This window comes from Colias eurytheme, chromosome 8, assembly GCF_061535395.1.
Source record: "Colias eurytheme isolate Ceu_HAF_F1 chromosome 8, ilColEury1 Martin Lab GWU primary, whole genome shotgun sequence".
NCBI classification, from domain to species: domain Eukaryota; kingdom Metazoa; phylum Arthropoda; class Insecta; order Lepidoptera; family Pieridae; genus Colias; species Colias eurytheme.
The window spans coordinates 6913242-6936883 of NC_142987.1; the positions used below are offsets into that span (position 1 = coordinate 6913242).

The window sequence follows — 23642 nt, forward strand, 5'->3', positions numbered from 1 at the left end:
CTGATAAATAAATTGTTCAATGCACAGACAAGCACGTAAGGAAATTTATGATTCAATCATACAGTGCGAAGCCCTTTTTTGGCCAACCTTTTGAGATTACAAAGTGACACTGCAGAGAACATTGGGTCACTTGATTTAATTTAAGGCCCTTTGTGTCATACAGTTCCAATTTCCTTATACATGCCTCACGCAAATGGGACCTCGGAAAAACAGAGGCGATGTTGTTCTTTGAAAGCGACCAGTCAATGATCTAACGAGTAGGTATCTCTTATTGTTATTTGTGCCAACGATGTCGCAAAGGGAGTACGTAAAGTTAACTATTAGATCTCGTGACGCGAATAATGAAAGGGTTGAAAGGGTACAATGTTTATAACGGTAACTTCCTTTCGCAATTGTATTTTATATTTTACGTTTTAATGTTCAAACATGCGTTTTGGTATAATATTTTCTGTAAATGACGCATGTGACATCGTGTAAAAGGTTTTTGCTTGCTAGGTTATTGAAGGCAACAATGATATAAAATAATACATTTTGATTCGCATATCAAAACCAGAAAGATTTCAATAACAAATAAAATAAATCCATTCAATGAGTTTTTTTGCGTATCCAATAGAGAGCCAAGTCCACTGTTACAGCGTAAATTCACATGTTTCTATTATACATATGTATATGCTGCGTCCACACCAAAAATGCCGTGTGACTGAAAACAACTACATACAAAACACGCACGTATGAAAAAAGTTATGAGGGATCTTTTACGTTTGCGAATACGTGTCGGGCCGTGTAGACGCAGCATTAAGACATGTCTATAAAGGTACGGTACTCCGATAGCCCTGATAGCATTGCGGTCGCTTTGTTAACTCGAATGGCAACATCGGCGAGCTAATAAACCCATAGCAGACAATGTTCGGGCTCTTTGTGACGTCGGCACAGGTGGGACCGCTCAATTATGCGCTACGATTGGATTGAGGATTTTCATTAACCCTCTGTTTGTGTTCAGCACATTGTCGCTTGACGTACGAAATGCTTTGATTTGACGCGGGTTTCATTTAGTACTAATCTTTGGAATACAAAGCGATACTACTATTGTTATTATAATATCAATGTCAAATACATATTATTATCATGCTGTGTTTGATTGCACTATTGTTGACACTATATAATATGCAGATATGCAACAATGCTGCTACAAATTGATTATGTATAATACTTGTCTGTAAGTCTTGAGTATAGACTAAAATATACAAACAGTAGGTAAGTAGGTCTCTCAAGGAAATTAGCAAATTCTATTCTGCATAGTTTCGGTGCATTATAGACAAATTTATACATAGCAACACATTTGCATAAAAGTGGCTTACATGAAATTAATTCTTTATACCTGTATCGAATTTTATGAACCATAAACAGTGGAGTGGAAACAACCGATGATCGTTCATCCCATAGCGATAATCTATCATTTTACGTGATGGAAAACACGTAAAATCTCAATCAATTTGTCGGTACTTTTATCTAGCGAGCCGTCAAAATAATAAAGAGGGTAGAGCATTGTACTTTCAATTTTCATTTTAGAAAGAATGAAATCGGGCTTCAAATTATTGAGTATCGTTATATCAAAATTTTGGTTTCTCAGTATTCAAGTCTCTTGAGCATGGTTTGTTATGACTTGTCTGTAATATACTCTATTGATGGTTTCTTCTTAAAACATAGATAATGCAAGTTTAGTTACTATTATACTTAATACTAAATAACTGACAAAAAATCCCTTGCTCAATCATGGTCTAAGATCGTAAAGTCATCTTCATATTGACACCAACCTTCCCATATTTGAATGACCAGACTAAATATTTTAGCAACATAATGGTGTACACTATTTGTTCTGACGCCAAGCACGCGTATCCGAACATAAATAAGCCTGTCCTGGAAAGAAATGAGGTTTTCGCCACGTAGAGAGTAGGGACAGTGATGGTGCACATCTGTGGACCGAGGTTTGACTTTTTCGTTAACAAATTACGGTATCCGTGTAAGTTCAGCGATTACAAGTCTCCGATTTATCAGAAAGGCGTCGAGAGGCGCAGCACGTACTCCGCTCATCAATTCGACCCGTCCGAGCCACGATCAGTCAACGTTATCGGCCCCGACGCGGGCTCTTGAATGAACAACGAAATTAATTTCTAGAAAATCAGCGAGTTTAATCCGGAACGCGGATTCTATTAGTACTCGATAAACTCGATAGACAAGAAAAATCCAATTTATTTTTCTATGCGAAGTTAGCTTTCCTCACGCTAAGTATGGTAATAATATTATTTGAATGTCAGGTACAATAAGAACTTTGCCGGTTGGTTTCGACAAATACTTGATTAATATTTTAGGATTTTACCTTGATAAAATGGTATTTTTACACTGAATCTGAAGGTATATGTAAAAAATTGTAAAAGTAGAGATTTTAAATAATTTCGCTACATATTTTACTCCCTATTATACCAGATAAGGTTTCTACATGATACGGGAGACGTCTAGCATTATCTGTGTAATCTATTATTATGTACAATGCAAGCATCTAGATTACAACGCCTTGAGATTATGCAGCACCTATTAGCTAATTAATTTCCCTACATTAATATGTAATACGCACTAATCATCCAAATATGTTGTGTTGGCTTTGAGCCAATCTGTTTAACCTGTCCCCAGAGCTTGAAATAGCTGATTGATCATAATGGTTAACTAATAGTTTCCAGTTTATATTGATGCATGAATTTGTTTTATGACGTGATATTTTGTTGTTGTATTCATATTTTACGCTATTTTTCTACTGCTTCTATACTTCTATACTTTCTACTCTATGCTTCTATACTTTCTACTTCTTTGGTCACCGTCAATAAATATCAAATTCTATTTATCATAATATATTCAAGAAAAACACTTTTTTTTAACACATGTTATATTATGCAATCTTTGTTATGAATACTAACTTACTCATTCCTATAGATCTGAAATTCAGAATGGGTCCTGGCCTCCGAGACGATTCTTCTCCACCTTCCGGTCTCTTGCCAATTATTATGATGGGCTCGTAGCATGCGCGGGTCTGTTATTAAAACTATTTAAAAAAATTCTGTCTTGGATGTCTATGTGTCTATATGTGCGGACTGCGGAATGCGAATCTTGTATGTTAATAGTTATTACAATAACGACCGAAATACTACGACTAATCTAGTCTTTTTTTCTCTACGTTTCTGTATAGAAATAGAACACTATCATTTTTCACGCTCTGAAATCCACACCCATTCGGTGTGGATTTCAGATGTGGTTTCATTATTATTAAATTAAAAAAAAAGGCGTGGACTTTTGACCATTTTCGAAATTATTTTCATCTATTATATAGAGTATATTTTGTCGTGAAACGTCAAATAAGGCCACCATCAAACCAACGAGGCAAACACAAGTGAAGCAGATGTACTTGTAACATTCACGCTAGCGTGAAACTGAATAAATAATCTGTAAAAAGTTACTTTAAATTATTTAAAATTAAATATATATTAATTTACTTGTTAAAATATTTTAACTTATCGCCGTTAATGATAAAAATAACGTGTAAACATTGAAACATATTATAACTATTTAAAAAAATATTAATTTAAGTAGGAGCGTTCTTATATTGTAGAGTCGGGAAGCATTTGGGAGGCACATGACCTTGTAGTCATGCGTCTACCAAATGCATCACTAGTCACCTTCTAGTCACTTATAAAATACTAGCGGTGCGCCCCGGCTTCGCCCGTGGTATCTACGTTTTCTCTACATAAGAATCATCCTTGTACTTCAAGGAATATAATAAAAGAATTATCGCAATCGGTCCACCCGTTCACGCGTGATGCCGTGAATAAAACGGGTTTCATTTTTATATACATTGTATATATAGATAGATATTCAATTCATAATAAACAATATACCTATAACATATAATTCATAATATTACAAACAAGATCTCATTATTATTACCACATTAGGCTCATTGTTAGTTCAATGAATTAATCATTGAATAGACTGAGCCCAATATCCGTAGGTATTTCAATGGTTTTCAAACACATTTAATAACATTGGTTACCTTGAATGCATGAGAACGCGTGACGTAATTTGTATGGTATAAACATTTTCATCGTTGATTGCACGCAAATATATCAAAATTCACGCTCGATCGTCTCTTTTGAAGATCTTCCTGAGAAGGTCGCTGGACCGGTTTGGATCAATTTTCGGTCGAACAAACTTATATATTATGTTTGTTTACTCTATTCTATTGATATCTTGCTATTCCACTTATGATCTAGTGTCAACCGAATCTTTATAAAGAGATGTTAAATTCGATTTATAGTGAAAACAGGTCTAGAGAAGGTTATCTCAGTTTTAGTACTAAAGAAGAACCGAATACATTATATTTATAATATTATGTGTAATTGCTTGTTTCATAGTACAAAATCACTTTACAAAATCATATTAATATAATAACAGGTTATCTTCTTTATATCCACAAAAGATTATTCATTTATAGCATTTATGCAAAATAATATATTCAAATAACTCATTTATTTTTACAACCACGAGTTGGTTGAATACTTATTGAATAATACAATGAAAACACACTTGGTATTAAAAAAAAAAACATTTATTGAGTATCAGTAAACGTCACAATCTTAACTTGCCAACATTCGTACGAAGAAACAGGAAATCTGAAAAAAAGAGAAGGGTGAGTTAAAAGAAAATGATGTATTTTTCAGGATCGAAATATTTTACAAATCAATACTAATCTTTTGAAATCTATACTAATATTATATAGCTGAATAGTCTGTATGCTTGAACGCGCTGATCTCAGGAACTACGGGCCGATTTGAAAAATTATTTCACTGTTAGGTAGCTAGGCGTTTTCTGTCTAACGCAAACATGCATTACAATAGACCATTTTCCATAATATTCTAAGAATTTTATCTGGTTCAGTCATAAGTACCATTAAAGTGTTTTAAGGAAAATCCAAATCAGATAGAAGCAGGATCTCTGCCAAAAGCAGTTTGTTTCGTTAGGACTTAAGATAATAATGTAGGTATACGTCTAATGACCTGAATACAGACTGCAATTTACTTATATTTTATCCTTTTTATTAAAGTATTTTTATAATATAATATTGAAGTATGTAGGTACATATATAATAATCTTCAGCTCAAAACCAATTTTTCATCATTATTAACAACAGTTATTGTATATGTAATGCCAACATAAACACATCATAGCGGAAGTCATTTAATACATGTCTTAATTCAATTACTTAAAGGATTAACCGCTAATTGCTCAATTTGCTCTTTAATTTCCAACTAAGTGATGTTGATACAAAGCTAATATCATGCCATTACGCGTTGAATTACCTATTTTATAAAGAACACACCCTTAACTACTTCCTATAAAGTTTAAATGTTATATCATAAAACTGAGCAGAATTTTATGAGAACAATGAACATTTGTCTAGCACAAATATCACATATTGGATACAATCGGTTAAAAGGTTTTTAAAAGCTCGCCTCCACCGGCGCGACTAACGCGACATCTTGGACGTATCGTAAAATAACGGTAGCGGCTAAAGAATGGCATAGATAAGAAGGTTTAGCACGCCTGTTACCTAGGGCATTACATGGACTGGTATTGTAAGACAATATTTATTTCGCTTAATGGCATCACAATTGGTATGTATTGGGAACAAACACCATCTTGTAAACGATGTTTTCTCTTCTGTCGTAAACGCAACTTATTAGCTTTGCTATGCTTTCCTAATAAATTTCTATAACATAGAGTAATCAGAAAATAAATTCAAAGACATTTCTTAAAAATAATATAAGGAATTTTATTAAAATAAAAACTGGTTTTGTGAGTGTAAAACTCTAAATAAGTTTATTTTATTTATTTTTATTTATTAACTTGACTTCCGTAATTGACGAAAAGTTAAATTTGATGTAGGTAATTCATTTCCTTCTTCTATTATTATGTACAAACAAGTTTTCGTTACTGTACACTCTTCACAGTTCACAGTTCCCAGTCTTAAAACTAAAATAAACAATTCAATTATATTTAAAATACTCCAATATTCCAAGGAAGAAATAATGGAATAGTGAGTGTAGGTATTTATTGTAAGTATTAGCTTTTATTAAAAGTTATTAATGTTAATGACGATTCCGTGTTTTTATTACAAAACTATAGCATTGTGAATGAAAAAGATTTATCATATTCTGCATAGCGTATCGTAATTAAGTATCTAATAATTATAATTAAATGATTGCTGTTGTTTATATAAAGTAGGATTTTTAATTTTGAAATTCCATCAAACACTCAATTTATAGAGCACTAACTAAAGCACTTAGTGCTGCGTACACGAAAAAAGTTTTACGGAAAAATGTTTACGTATTGAGCTGTGAAACATTCGCAGCTAATAAAGCTGCTATAATAGGCTTGTGAAAATCGCGTGATAAATGAATGGCAGCATTTTATAGGTGACAGTAAAACGCATTATCCCTTTCACTGAACCTTAAACCCTTGCAGGATCTCCGTACCGAGATTGTGAGAGGTTATCAGGAGACCTAATTTAATTCATTATGCTGCCTTATGCCGACCCAAGCCGACAACGCGTGAGCATACTCTGCAAAATTCTTTAACCTGATTATTAACGAGATTTATTTAACGGTTTAGACTTTGACTATGTAGCGCTTCATGCTATTTTCTGCGATGTGCTTTAGGTATTAGGTATTTTACTATATTTGAATATTTTTATAAAAATAATATTGAATAGGAATCATATTTAATTTAATCAGATTGTCAGTTAGGTCACTATTAACCTTGAAAGCTATTTTATAGTTTATAATATGGGCACTACAATATTATTAGTTATTAAATACAATAAATACGGCGAACTAGTTTGTGTCTCCTATACAGCTATTGAATTCATAATTATTTACATAACGATTTATGTATCCTGGGTCTATTGTTTATTTATTCAAGCTAAAAAATGAATAGTTAAGTTTTAATAACAGCGAAATGAAAATTAAGTAAAATGTCACACCAAAATTATTATTAAGGTGACAAGTATATATTTATGGATTAAATGTTTTTTCGTTTATAAAACAACTGTTGATGTAAACAACTGTTGGCTGACCTTAATTAAATAAATCTTAATACCTACTATTATAAAGGCGAAAGTTTGTAAGTATGGATGTATGGATGTATGGATGTTTGTTACTCTTTCACGTAAAAACTACTGAACCGATTACAATGAAATTTAGCACACATATAGAGGGTAACTTGGATTAACACATAGGATAGGTTTTATCCCGGAAATCCCACGGGAACGGGACCTACCGGGTTTTCCTTTGAAAACGCGGGCGAAGCCGCGGGCGGAAATCTAGTAAATAAATAAATAAAAGCGATTCATCACCACTTTATCCCGTTTTCCGAGTGAAATTGGAAATCAAAGAATTAGCAACAATATCTCAAATAAAGTATTGAAGAAAAACTTCTTAAATGCGTCCAAAGATATAATTTTATTATGAAACCAAAAGTTAATTTGTAAGGCTTCTCAAAGTAACACCGTTTATTAAGTAGGAACCATTGTGTTGAAGAAATTATATTTGAAATGTTTGCAACGTGCTTTTCAAAGTTATTTAATTGGTTTTGAATTTCTAATAATAAAAGACATAATTATGTTTTCTCATTGTTGTCGAAAGTCATTTATAAAATCCTTATTCAGAATCGTATTTATTACAATAGGAATACTTACAAATAAGATGAAATTGTTATTAATTGTTTTCCATTTAATTAACAATGTAATTTAATTATTTTAACCACTTTAAAACCGTATCTTCATGCTTTACTCACCGCTAATATTGAATATTTCTCTATGCCAAGTATCGTCAAAATTTGTTTAGTGGTTTTCATGTGAAATAGCTACGAACATATATATTTTTTTGAAAATAATGATATACATACCTACAATATACATCTATTCATCCTCATAAGCGTTCAGGGTTTATAATATTAGATGTACGAATTCGCGCTTCAGAATCTTGACCCGCATAGCAAAACAACAAGCCTAAAAGCATCGGAACAATCGCTTACTACACTCAAATAGTGGCTCTTATCCGTAGTATCAAAATGTAAATATGAACAGCGATAACAGAGGCGAAAAGCGTCGAATGGGCCCTTTAATAGAACATTAATATTGATGTTTATGCGCGTTTACGGGCGCATAAAAAGCTCTTCCATTATAATGTCAAGATTTACGTCTTAAGACTTTGACGCTAGTGGAATGTGAAAGCTCAAGACCGCTTAAGTACTTAAATATTTATAGGTCCAATAAACGTTCATATCAAACTGTTTTGACGTTATATTTATATTATACTTTACACGTTATTCTAGCACTAGTTTTCACCCCTACAAAATTTTGTAAGTACGTCTGTAAATATCGAGAAAATGGCCATATTCAGACTTAGTATATTTAAATAAACTAATTATTTTAGAAAAAAACCTTTAGAAACTACTATTTAATATTAAAAGACCTATCCTCATTCGCGAACATGTTATATGTTCGCTAATTACTTTTTAAGTTACACGCATGAAAAGCCTATCTATCTACAATAAATATTTCTTTAATCTGTCAAAATTTAAATAAATTTTGTCAAAATGTGTCCAGTGGTTCTGACGTGAATAACGCACAAACAGACAAACAGCTGACCAATAGATGATTGTATTGATATCTACATACAAATTAATATTATTATTCTTAAAAAACATGCACTGTACAGAAATGTTCTGGTAACTATATTATTGTATAGTTATGTGTTTATTGAATAATATCATTAAAAGATGGATAGATAATACCCCTAAATAAAATAACAAATGATATTTATGAGTTCACACGAGTAAAATTAGAAATAAATGTACATACCATGTATCCACATTAAGCTTCATCCTCAGCTTCATCAATATTTCCAGTTAGCTCATCAATTTCTTTTTCAGTCAAATCTGAAAACATATTGATATCCACCGTTGAACTCCTACCCTCTGCGTTGAATTCATTGACAAAATCTATATTTGATAAGAAGAGGTTGTAACGCATTTTGTATTCGTTTTCATCCTTGTATTGTTTATTGTAATCTTTCATGAATTTCTCGAATAGTTGAGTTGCTTTATTTGAGTCATATTGAACAGGCTTAGTTAATGGTCGATTTGTATTTTTTATTTGCTGGTCTCGTTTAAAACCAAAGTTTACACCTTCTTCTTTTGTGTACTCCCAACAAGAGATAGCAGTGAACAGTATCGTCACAGTTAAGGCAATTTGGATTAACTGACTCATGTTTGTAAAAGAGCGACGTTTTGGTAAGAGGTTTGAGATGCGTCTGTTAAATATAATACATTGGAATCATAGTTTGGCCTCGAGAAACAAGTTTGTGGTGACGTAAATATCATTTTTATTCCCTATACAAAACATTAGTATTGAGATTATGATTAGTTTTGTTCTTAAATACGTAGCAAATAGTAATTATTGTAGGTTGTAGACCTTTTCAATCACCTTCTATTTCATATAATGGATGAATCAAAATTAATATCAGAAAAAAATAACCTTTGAAATAGTTAAAGTCGATTTATTTTTAATCAGAAGCTTAACTATGTTATGTGTATGCAAACGATTTCCGCTTTTGTTTCATTGGCCTTTAGTGTTTATAGGGTTCCGCGCCAAAAGGGTAAAATGGTACCCTCTACCTGAAACTTCGCTGTCCGTCTGTCTGTCTAGCCGTCCGTCTCTAACCACGATGATATATATCTTGAACCATGTTTTAGACAATTTAAAATTTCAGGGAATATGCATTCCTGTTGCCGCTATAATAACAAATACCAAACAAAAAAATATATATATTAAGGGGGCTTCCATACAAGAAACGAGTTTTTTTTGCTCGATGTTTTAAATATTGGCAGAATCTTTCGATATTACATTCACTTAAAAAAAGCTTATGAAAATAAAACTAATATTTAAGATAAAAAAATATTTTTTATTATTAAATTGTAAGTTTTAACTCGATATTGATTATCATAATAATATTGTCATTAAAAAGAGAATTCTTCGGCACCTAACACTAATTACAAGTACCGTAGTACTAATGTATCCGAATAGTATCACGAGACCGATTAGCACTTAACCGATTTTTTTTTCATGAGGAGTAAAATGACAGCACACGCGCGGCTTAGTTGCTTTTCCTATAATCATTTTGAATAAATTAATATTTAATAAGTCAAGATAAAAAAGTTAAATATACCCTACCTATACTTTTTTAAAGCGGAATAACATTTTTTTTCCATATCTTTATAAAAAAATTGTAGGAAAATCAAAAGTGTACATTGAATTTTTAAAAGAATGTTTGGGCGAATTTTCACCTGTGTGTCTGTATGTAGGCTAAACTCGAAAGGTGCTGCATGGATTTACTTCTAATTTTGCATGAATATTACTAACAGGTAGAGTCAACATATAGGCTTTAAAGCGGAGCAATGCGGGTACAACCGCAGGGCACAGCTAGTAATACATAATATGCATTTCTTCTATATCGTGTGGAAACAGGACTATGTTTACAAACATATTATTTGATTTTTGTCGTAATCTCGTCACAACTTAGTTTAGTGTAATCATTCCATTCTAAATCCTGAGTATTTTAAATATAAAACTTTAATTTGAGTAATAAATATTTCAACTCTGAATCTCTGTTTAAATTAATATTGAACACAGTTCCAACAAATTGGTATTTGATCTGTAAGCCATTAAAGATCGCCAAGCTCGATAGAGCTGTATCTTCATAAATAACAAAAGAGACATTTTTAATTTCAGCGCCTGGGAGTGACGACGAGCCAGTGGCAACGCGAGATAAGAAAACAAAGGTTTATCAGCTTTCAACTGTAGGCACGTAGTGCGCAAAGCCTTGGAATTACATTGCGGCGTGGCCCAACTTGGCTTGCTCTTATCTGTCAACAAAATACCTGAAATGGGTATCTACTGGCGGCAAAAACATTGCTTTAGATGTTTTCTTTAAGTCCAATGATAAGCTTCAGATAACTCCTTTTAAGCTACCTTCAAACTTTGCCGTGAACATTTGGACAGGATAACAAGAATTTAATGATAGTATTTTAAACAGTCAAAAGCGTATCTAAATAGATTATTATGTTTCGCCCTTTATTAATTCAAAACGGGTGTAAAATATAATTTCTTATTATTTTGTGTTATTCTAAGGGCCGATTTTTCAATGCTTGGATAAAACTTATTCGTCGAATAATGTATAAAACTAAAATTTTAAAAACGTATTCTAATTGCCCGTATTTGACAGTTTACGTGACATTTTAACATTGTCGTGTAATACTTTATTGGACGGATAAGTTTTATCCAAGCATTGAAAAATCGGCCCTAAATAATACAAAATATAATTAAACATTTTAGTATGATTGATTGATATACTTGTTGCTTGTTATTGTAAAATACAGACAATAGAAAAGCTTGTTGAGGAAGTCCAGACTCATACATGAATTTAAAACTCTGTCTAGGGAAGGTAGGTTTTCAAAACGGTTCCTTAGATTGTACAAAGTAGAATGTACTGTTTTATAGCGTTAGTTTGCCAAACAAACGTAACCGCATGTAGCTAAAAGTTGTAAAAGTTGTCATGTAAATGTTCATCTCCCTTGTAACATAAATTAGTCAAAACTCGGCTGGACTGAAACGGGATGATTAGATAAGACTGTGGATTTTCGTTTGAACTGCTGATAAAAGTTAATACAAAATGGATATAAGTAGGTAGTTACTTTATGGTTTTTTAATAAATTATTTGGAATAAAATAATTTGTTTTTTTTTATTAAACTCCTCTAAATCTTTTTTGATAATCATCCTTTGTAATTATTGTATTTTTTTAGCATAATCGAAGATTTTAAATTTTATTCACGTTTTACCAAATTACTATCTATAGCACCAGTAAAAGTGTAATCGGACTTGAGCTAAAAACCAAAACCTCAAACAGTTTTCATTCAACTAGCCTTCTTTCAAGAGCACTTTTAAATCGTTAAATTATACAACAATTAGGTACCACCGTTTCAGATGACAGTTTCCACAAAGAAATCCCGACAAGAAACTCTGGTACTCGTAAACTAGGTTATCCATTTATCTTTGGTTTTTATCTCAGTTTAATTTGTTTAAATTTACCTAAATGAAAATCTGTTGATGTTTCGTTCGTATAAAAATATCACGATTTGCTTATTGAAAAGGGTATTTTTATTTTGTAAATGACTTAATCACGTAAGTATAGAATGGATTAAAAAAGCCAAAAACACAGTTATAAGACCTGGAACAATGTGTGTGCTAATTTACTGTTACAAAGTGAGCCAAGCCGCGGGCTGAAACTAATTAATAATTTCACTTTTATTTAATTTACAATATTGACTTACCATACAAACTTCGAGCAAGTCCATTTAGTTCGAATTTGAGGACTAATAAATTAAATATTGTATGTATCTTCCCGAGATCTAATTGAATCAATTAATAACAATTTCTGAGAATTAAATCTAGAGATACCTAAGTGCCTTTAATAATTGTATTTAGTTTATTTTTATTAAAAGACCATTATCACTTCAATTACTCTGAAGGTATCCCGCCGCGCTCACTCTGTAAGAAATGCCCACTTATCGTTATTTTCAATAATCTTTAGAGAAAAGGATTAGAAATGTGTGTATTGTGTAAGTATATTTTTTTGTACTAATATTTCCTTAAAAATACTTGGAGGTAGTACGTTGACCATGTTTTGTGACGCTCCATTTTGATGGGCTCTCATAAAAATATTATGTTAAGTATTAAGTATCTACTGAAAAAGAAAATAATTAGGTATATGCAGTGGTGCGTTTTAAAATATGTAATACAATTAATTGAAATGGTGAAAAATAGGCTAATTAAAAGATTTTTAACACAATTTACGTTCTCATACACTTTGTTTAAGTTCTGAAGCATACCTAAATATAGCATCAGAGATAATATAATCACAAGTAGGATGCATAGAAAAGCTATCTTTAGTACACGTAGAGCCGTCGTCATAATATTATGAATGCTCTATTCAAACGTGCACTTACCTTAGTTCCTATAATTTACGCAACTCGAATACAATTTCCATTTGAGAAAACGGGACCAATGCGTGATACGGTAGTTTTATTTGGTTCAATACCGCAATGTCCGTCGATAAATAATATACTGAGTGACAAACGCGTTCGTCTCTTTATTCCGGGTCACCCTTGAACCGAATAAATTGCTAGCAATTTTCGGGCTCGTTTACCACGCTCCGGGATGCCAATGATACGCCTCTCAAAGTTTTGTGCCTCATTCTAAATCCAAGATCGTTCAAGAGATCGAACGCTCTTATGGCGCTAAACTATATTTGCAATAGCATATATCGACGGAGCAAAATCAATTCAATATGAAACTATACAGCATACCCAAGCAAACCATTGACTTATGTGAACCAGGATAGAAAATGTCTACTGATAGTAATAACAAAACGCCAGAGTCAACAAAAAAATGATTCAATAATTCAAACATAAATCCAAATCGTTTTCTTTAACAAACTAAAAGGAAGATTATCTGAGCACAAACATAAAGCAGTAAAAAGGATATAAAGTCTCATCGTTCCTTATAGTCCAACTTTATTTTATCTTTAATAGAAGGTAGACAAATTACATCAATGCGAAAAGTCCTGAAATGTACCTCACGTACCGCCAATATCCTACAAATTGCTTGATAACATTATTTATCTCATGTAACTGTATGTACGTCACAACTTGCTTTAATTTACTCAATTACATTTGTCTTCGAGTGCCGCAGCTAAGTTTTGAAAATACTGCGCCTTTGTTGTATTTAAATGAAAGTTTTTTCCTATATTGACGGGTGATTGATAACAAGATAGATCACAATATAACGATACACTAGGGGTATTTTTTCACTTTTTTATTTTAAAAAGAAAGCACCTCACAAATGACCATGGCCCAATGGGTACAATGAGGTAGGAACATTATAAGGATTGTTACATAAATTATTTCTTCTAGATCGTCGTTCGAATTGATACAAAATTAAAACAAAATTTATCAATAAATGTTTATTTAAATAGCCGTGTAACCCACAATACAAGACAGAACACTTCTAATATGTTAATCTGAAATCCCAGATAATCAAGGGAGGTGCCTTTGGGAATTTCGAAGTCGACGTTCGTAAACTTATCGCGTCTTCTCGTTAGCGGCTAGGAACTCTCTTGAATACGTAAACGCGTCATTCATGATTAAGCAACCGAAACGTGACTGTTGACAAAAACGCCCGACTGCCAAAAATATAGTGTTCGCCAATTAGATCAATCGAATTAGCCTGGCGCTAATTTGGGGCGGCTTGATAAGGTTACGGCCAGTGTTAATACTGACTCCGTTTAGTGAATTAGCTGAAATGTAGTTAGTGCCTTTTTGATTTTCATGATGTAATAGTGTTTGGAGTTGTTAAAATGGCTATGGCTATAAAAGCTTACAACGTGATAAATACGACACGGTTCGTCACCGCTAAAACTAACTAATAAAATAATATAAAAAATAAAACATGTATGTACGTCATAAATTGCTTGTTGTTGAGTGCAATAATGTAAAAAAATGTACATAAACATTAAACATAATATAGGTACATTGAATAGAAGAAGATTGTGAAAAACGTCGCCGTCGTCGAAGATTGTCAAATTGCGGAATAGAAGCTTATGTAGAGCAACAGCTAGTATAATAATGATAATAATATTATGTTTTTTTATAATACTTTGGAAACCTTAATAACTATTTTGTATTCCTGGTATACGCTTTGCTTAATCGAAGAAAGGAATCCATGAATAATATTATTTTTGTAATGTGCAAAACGTAACATAAAAATGTTTCAGTAAAATATGGTTACCAATTGTTTGTATAACTTTATACGAAAAAAATTGGCTTGATCGTTGAGATCTTATTTCTTTCCGAGCAAATGTTCCTCATTTTCTAATGGATCGGTATTTGGAAATATTTGTTGGCAAACTTTTATCAGACACAGATATTTACATAACAAAGAAAAGGGGTAAGGGATCCGAGTGTCCCTGAATACGTATTCTTGTCAGGCATCCGGATTTTGTTAAGGATTTGTCGGTCAATTTCGCGTCGGTACGTTTTTGTTGTACAAAATTTTGTGCATAATCAGGCAAAATTCTGTGAACCACGTAGATACTTTAATAAGCCGCTTGATTCTGTTTACAAAAACTGCGTAAGAAAAGAACAAAGATGCTGTCATGGTCAAAGATCTTCATCGTAAGAGAAATTAAAGTTTTATCGGTCTGTTGTAGTTTTAATAAATTTATTATGTATCTAATTATAGACCAATGACGCCATCAATTGGTTTTTATATTTACTCACGTCTATAAGTAGGTACTTACAGCTAATTATATATATGATAAAATACGATGTTTGTTGAAGTACATATTGTTTGATTAAATTGTTTTTTCCTGTTAATCGGATTAGAGAAACGGGCCACGAGGAATACGATATTTTTGGATCAATTCCTACACTGAAAGGTACAATAGCTATAAAGGTTTTCTATAGGATATTAAAATAACATCCGTCAAGCCTCAGTATTTGCGAAGAGACGCGTATCGATATTTGATAGAGAAAACGATATATTTTTATTGAGTATTGTTGTCATCATACCCCAAATCCTCCGGGGAAAGTATCTGACAATGTTATTGAAGATATACGAAAATACTCGCAACAAACAAAGAAAGTTTGGAGAACAAATTTCTACATTGTAGCGATACGTAGCTGAATAGCTCTAAGGTAACGTTGAACACGAGATTTGCGCCGAATCTTGAGGAATTAAGTACTTTATGTATTCGAGTTTAGACTAATACACGTGATTAATATACTTTACATATTCACAATCAGTTTTGTTTCCTGCATTTGGATGCTTCAAATTAATCAGATCGAAATTATAGTAATAATTAAGTAGGTAGGTATAGGTTTGAGTAATACAAAAATCACCCATTTTTTATGATTTTATCACAACTTTAAATTACATCCTAATAGGAGTATTTGATACACTCTTATAAACTCACTCTTTAATAAACAAGAAATAGTAACCTTATAATAAATTATCACATCTATTTACCAAATTCGACAGAAACTTGGTAACAAATTTATCTTGGCTTTTATTTTTCTCGGCTAGTTTCCCCTTGAGAGCACAATTAGTCTAGTTATATTGTTTAACAGAATTGAACAACTTCTCATTAAATGTTTAAGATCTCGTCGATGGAATTTTATCAAACAATATTTCTCGCCGCTTTTATTTCAGATTTTTCTATAGAAACTATTGCTTTGGTCTATTAGAGTTGGGAAAGGAGATTGAAACAAGATATTTCTCTGTAGTATTGTAAAGTTTTGTTATTTGGCTAAGTTGGACTTCTATTGTTGTTTTATTATAATTGAAGTCGTATCTATAAAGCTCATTAGAATTATGAGTAAGTCCTTGATTTAATGCAATTACTTACGTAAATATTTCAACCTAAAGGAAAGTGTTACCATTTTGTACTTACAGCGTTTAAGCAATAAATAATAAGTGTAGGTATATTATGTTCAGCTTGTATTGAGATTTATTCACACAATAATAATAAACAGACACTTTAAAGATCCAAGTATAATCTTATAAATGACGTGACAGGTAATCACCTGCCTATTTGGTTAAGATAATGCTTAATTGAACTATGAACTATGAATCCAACAATCTGAGTGTTAAGTCTTAAATGTCAAGGTTTTAGCACAAAGTAAATCTTGAATATTATAACCATAATTTATCTAAAGATTAGTGAATTGTTTCAATAATCGTATTTCCTGATCATAAAAATAGTTTAAGAAAATTTTTACTAGACAAAATTCATTCATTTTACACTCTCCATAAACGTGCATCATAAAAGCCTGTCTCAGAGTCGCTACGGCAAAAACATTCACTGGTTACTTTGCAAAAGTTTCATCGTTTTTATATGATAAGTATTTACATCCATAGTGCAGTTCGCGGAAAATAGAACTCTGTCAAAATGACATTCAAGTGCTTCAGTTGTAAACGCTTGGGGCGCGCGAACTTTGCGAACTTTTCTGATATGATAACATTTTCGTCTCAACTTTGCGCCTTGTTGTATATAGTATTACAATCTCGCGACAGCCGAGAGCCGCGGTTATTGTACGTGCATACAACTATTGTAATAAAACGCTTAGTCCTTGCTCAAATATAACATGGCTTTTCTTTATTAAACAAATATTACTTCCTTTGTTTTTTGTGACAAACAATGTTAGCTTTCATAATTATACATTGTACTATGTGTGATATGAATTATGGACATCGTTTGTGAACATAGTACTATTTTTTATGTTATGCCTTTCGCTAGTATTGTGTAGGTATATTTAGAAATAATAATATAAATACTTCTTATAGAATATATAAAGTGGTCATCGTAGTCATTCAACAATTTTTTATCACTGTCAATCAATGTTATACCTGCCCATGACTGCGCTCGTTGAGATGTATTCGAAACGTTCTAATAAATATTAAAATAATTTATAAAACGAGCTTAAAAAGCCTAATATTTTTAGTCCGATGAGCAGTATTATTTTTTGTAACTAACTAGTTTGTTGGACATTAACAAGAAAAGTTATTCATAACTATAAACAGCAAATTTGTAATCTGACTAGTTGAGCTTTTGTGGAACAAACAATTTAAACAAGGCTAATTATTTTCCATAATAGTGGAAATAGTGCTCCAAGGCTAAGAAAATAGAGTTAAAGAGGTTAACACTCAGTTAGTTCCGAAAACTTTTATAGCCGAACGGGTACAGGAATATTCACGGGAAATATCTCAGGAAGATATTTTGCGAGGAACTTTGTGAAATTGTTCGCGAGTTGTTTAATGCAATATAATTTTACAAGTTGCTGGCACTCTGACAGTCGTTCGTCACCGCTGTTTACTTTGGAAATGTCGGGCGCGACTAATTCCCTTGTTACAATTATTATTAGCGAAGTAAAGGGCAAATTAGCTTAGTATTATATAAATTATTTTATTACTCGCCGTGTTGACTGAATACTTTAGTTGTTAAAGAATTTATTAAGCTGCTATTATTAAATCTAAGATTAGGTGAATTATTAATTCCTTGAATTTATTGCTATAAATTTTAATATTATGGTAATCTATTACATTTATTCGTGCGTTTTTAGTTAGGTAGGTATATAGATAATGCGTATTTGAATATACGCATATTTTTATAGGAGTATAATACCTAATATTATAAGAAGGTCAGTGGAATAATAATATGAAGAGAAGAATGAAAAAATTATTATCACAAGTTATGGACGAAGTTAACAGAACATCGTAGAGTTTTCAATGCCAATTTCACATTAAACAGCTTCAAATGAAGCACAAACGTTTATTCATACTGTTTTTCACCACAATTGTACAGATTTATTATTCTTGCACAATACAAGATTTAATGCCACCCCCTATAAAGAAAGCGTAGGCGAGTGAAATTTTTGACAAATTGCTGTCGTGGCTTCCCACGAATGAATATGAAGAAAACCACGCGTTCGCACAAATTACGGCTCCGTGACAAATGCTTGTGATGAGCCGGAATTTATTTGATGGTTGAACAAAACATGCGGTCTGATATACTTTTTATATGAGGTATAGACGTGTATGAATATTATTACCTAAAGATACACACAATATACGTTAAAATGTATGTTAAAGTCGCTTCCAAGAAGATAATCTTAAAGTAAAATGAAAAATTTGCACTTGATGGAAGAATGATTGAAATGGTAGAAGCAAGGGAAGGAGCAGAAGGGCCATGTAATGTTAAATGGTCACCACTGTACATAAATTGGTGCAGTGGTGTTGATGCAAATACTTTGTAATACCAACACAATTATTCAGAAAGATTAATTATTCTATTATTATTCTAATGGTGACTTGTTTACAAAATTTCAAGGAGTATTTCTAGGAGAAGTTACAAAGAAACGTTTATATCTAGATGATGCGGGTGGTATTTATTAATAAAGTGAATGTAGAATTTGTAAGTTATATCATACAATTAGTGATAACTATCCAATTTCACGTTGTTAGTACTAAATCCTGGGTTACGCTTTAAGGAATTTGAAGCAAGATAGGTTTATTACATATGGTAAGGTAAGCTAGGGTTGTGTAGGTATCTCACTAATGAAGCACAGCCTTAAGCGGCTTATAGACTATGGTCAGTACCTAGTTGCTAATTATCATTAGGTCCTACGCCAGCGTACTGGATTTATAAACCAATTGACATAACAATTTAATGACTAATCTGTTTGCGAAATAATCCTTAGAAAACAGGTTAGCCATTAAATTATTAAAAAATAATGGATTCGAAAAATATGGATGTTTTTAAATAGGCGGTTCCCACAGAGCGAGCACCTCTACGGCCGAGACTCATCTACATAGACCAAACAGTTGTTTGTGTTTGTGTGGTGTCTCTCAATGTTAGCCAGAAGGGCTTCTACATTTTAACGCGGACGCGGGGGTGAACTGAAGGTTCACCCTGGTAGCGACATGCACAAGGGCGTCCCCCCTTGACGGGGACCACGAACCTCGGCTTGAGCTGTCGCTTGAGTGGAGGAGGCCAGAAGGGCCCTAATCGGACGGGATAGACCAAACAGCTTCACGCAGCCTATTTTATACTTTGACGAATCGTGTGTGTTACAGGATAAATATTATTTGAGATAATTAAACATTTTAATTATTAAATTTCTTAAGGATTCTAATTAGCCTTAATTATTTTTAGTGTAGACTTAAGAAATGAGCTTCAAAATATGTAGTTCTGCAATGCATGAAATATAGATAAAGCTTTTGAGATAATCATTCGATATTATTACCTACTAAAAAATCGACTAAAATGACTATGCACATTTAATCAGATACACACATACGGAAATATATTAACAGAAACACATCTTCAACATAAACATAAATACCTATACCGATACACATTTTAATCAGTTCCTCACGCTACAATAAAGCTTCGAAAATTTAATGGACCTAAATTTTACTTTAGAATTCGGCTAAGGATTAAATTAATAATAATATCTGCCTTCAAATCGAGTGGTTTAATTAGCGAATTGAACGTTAGTTCTAACACCAATCCAGATGATCCCTTGATGAAAACTTTTAGATTAATCTCCTTGTTTTCTCTCTGCCAAACTAAAATGTTTTGAGGTATCAGACCGTTAACTGAGCGTATTTTGCTCGAAAATTAATGCTTTTTAAGTAAGATTATTAATTATTCTGGTTTATAAATCATTATTTCACTAGCGTCGTCACCTTTGTTAATGATTTCAACTTCCAGCTGTAATCCCCATTTCATTATTTTGCATATTTTAAACGTAATACGAATTTGAAACCAAAGGCGTATTCTCGCTTTAGGTAAATAGAAATTCATAACGCAATATTATTATATCCCATGTATTAACTACAATCTACATATTTTGATGTATTTCTATACTTCTATATCTATAAAATCTATAAATGTTATAAAGAGGAAAGGTTTCGTAATTATGTATGTATGGTTTTCACTCATAAACTACTAGACCGATTTCAAAAATTCTTTCACCATTAGAAAGCTGCAACTTCACTGAGCAACATAGGCTATATTGCATTTTCAAAAAAAAAAAATTAGAGATCCTTACCAAAAATGCAAGGTGAAAAAAATTCCTTGAAGTACGAGGATGGTTCTTATGAAAAAAAACCTAAACATGTAGGTACTACGGGCGAAGCCGTTGCGGACCGCTTGTATACAATAATATTGAAATAAAGTTATTATTTATAACACAACAACAGCTAAAAAGACTTAAATAAGTCTAATATTATGAAATGCCTATTAGCATAATTTATATCACACACAAAACAAGCATGGTCGGATTCTACGTTTACTACATACACAGTAATATTCAGATAGCTAGCGGTAAATATCAGTTTATCCTGGCATAATATAGAAATCCCCCGCAAATTCTCAATTTACTTTGTCGTCTAATAAAAAAGCGATTTACTGTATTATCATCTAAAAAGGAGCAGACGCGTTACATATCCCCAGAAGCAGATAAATATTTTATGTCATAATTCACCGGGGTTATAAAAAGGGCGTGTACACACGCGATCGTCTCTAGATGATTTTCCCCGCGAAGGATCAGAACAGAAAAATAAACAGCGCACTGTTTCTGATCCGGCCTTTTATCTGTGAAACAAGGAAAATACGCAGGCTTATTGTTAACCTGACGCGTGTCATGGAGGCACAATGTAAATAATCTTCGAACGACTTTGATGTTATGGGATTTAATCAACTGAGAATCTTATGAATATAATATGTATTAAGGTAATACGACCGACTAAACACACTGCTTTTTAATAATGTTGTTATTAATTTAGTATGAGCTACTAAAGAGTGATTTCAAAAAGGTTTCTTCAAAAAGGAAATTGTTAGAAAACAGACAAGATTTATGTGCCCATTATGTAAAGAGGCAAGTAAGAATTTATAAACCTTTTTAATGAAGCCGATAAATGAGAATAAAATAAAATTCTAAACACTAGGAAGTAAACGGTCCGACGAACATTTCAATGATTAAATATTCAAAAGAGAAAAGACGTCCATGAGACCGGAATATCGATACGCCTATCACTGCTCCTTTTGTTCAATAAATCTTATTTTACTTTTCTAAAAAGGTACTTGTAAGTGCTTTAAGGTTCTTTCATTACGTTCATTAAGTGAAGTGACGTTCCCGAAATTTATGGATTGGAAAAGTTTGAATACAATTTTTGGTTTGGTTTCGTAGTGAATTAGGGTAAGGAAGATTTATCTGCTTCTGTGAAAGACGCTTTCGTATTTACATAATAGTATTTTTGTCTTAGTAACAATTTAGTTTATATACTAATTCTTCGTCATTAGTCATATTCAATAAGTTGACATTAATCCGATGAAATCTCAAATTAACAAATGTGTGAGATTGTAGGTACTCTTTATCAAAGCAATTAGCAATAAATTTCTGTGATAAAAATTAATAAATTAAATTTTTATTTTCGTTTATATTCGACCTCTATAATGGTAGAGTTATATGCACAGAACAGTGGTTATATGACATTGATAATAACTAAATCCTCTTTTCACAATTCTGTAAGTACCAAAACAATGGTTAAATTTTATTACAGGTAAATTGTGTACCAGTATTTTATTTACCGTTACGTTATGCAAGTCATTCAATTGCAGGCCCCAGGTGGGATCCAAACAATGATTTTCTACGTTCGTATTGTAGTGGAACAAAACATTTTTGGATCTGAAGCGACGTGTAATCGAATCTCTCTCTGTAGCCACTGACCGCTGGTCCTTTGTCACTCGCCCACAAAATGTTTCTCTTAACCACACCTTGTATTTACATTGTCGATTTTGTAATCTGAATCAATTTATTCATTTTAGAAATACCTACATGTTTCTGACTTGACTTAGTATTTCAAACAAGTAAATATAGGGAATGAAAAACAACACAACTATAAAATTATAAAAAAGAGCGTGTGTGCCGTGTACACGTGTCAGAAGTGAATTTTTTTTTGGCAAGATTAAAGATACCCAAATTGTCGCTTTACTCCATTAAGTGATGGTACTTCCATGACGTGAACTGGAAAATTTACTCTCAAAGCTTCTAAATAAATTTCGCTTCACAAAATATCTTGTTAATCCATATTTGTTTATTTTATGTGGGTATACACATAAAGGCTAAGAAATAAATCACATACTTCTACAATACCTCCGAAACCATGCGACAAAATATATCGTCAATAAATATTGAAACCTGTACACGACCAAATCGTGGAACTTGGTAACAACACTCGTCAAAACCAATTAAATCTGTACAGGAATAGTGAATACAATGCATTGTAACAATAAAAAATATTTTGCATAAGCACTGGAATTGTTTATTTTTCGTCGATATAAACAAGGCGAGTTATTTGATGAAAGCACAGAGTATTTTGGGCATTGACATCGCACGATCAGCGCTATTTTCCGGTACAAAAGAAAATCGAGTCGATTGGTGCAGTGTCCAGGCTAGATATGCAGCCCTGTGTCTACGCCTGGAGCACGGCACGTCAATCACAAGGTGAAATCTCAAAATCCCGTATTCACGAGTTTGCTATTCCAACAGCTTTTTGCCCATTCGTAAGCGAGGTACGGTACGAGGTACTGTTACCTTGTTGAATGTTTGTTAAATAATATGTTATTATTGCGACGTAACGTTAAATACGATTTAAATAAAAATAAAATAAAATGTTTTCTTGTTTCGTGAAAATTTTTATTTCTGGTGATTAAATTTTTGAGTTACGAATATAAAATTTGTCTTTACGAAATATTTTGATTAATATTACAAACTGACATGAAAATAAGTTTCTCTAAAAACTGCGTCCCATTTACGTCGTACGTGTGAATAAAATACGATGGGAAAACAGATT

The 23642-nt window shown here is 32.3% G+C and overlaps 1 protein-coding gene across 1 annotated transcript; it reads right to left on the reverse strand.

The window, feature by feature from the left end:
• Window positions 1–4636: 4636 nt before the first annotated feature.
• LOC149906584 (uncharacterized) lies at window positions 4637–9421 on the reverse strand. The gene is made up of 2 exons (XM_090104194.1): window positions 8969–9421; window positions 4637–4718 (listed from the first exon to the last, which is right to left on the reverse strand). Exon 1 carries the CDS (start codon window positions 9374–9376, stop codon window positions 8981–8983), a length of 396 nt encoding a protein of 131 aa, XP_089960320.1. The 5' UTR covers window positions 9377–9421; the 3' UTR covers window positions 4637–4718; window positions 8969–8980.
• Between the last annotated feature and the right edge of the window lie 14221 nt (window positions 9422–23642).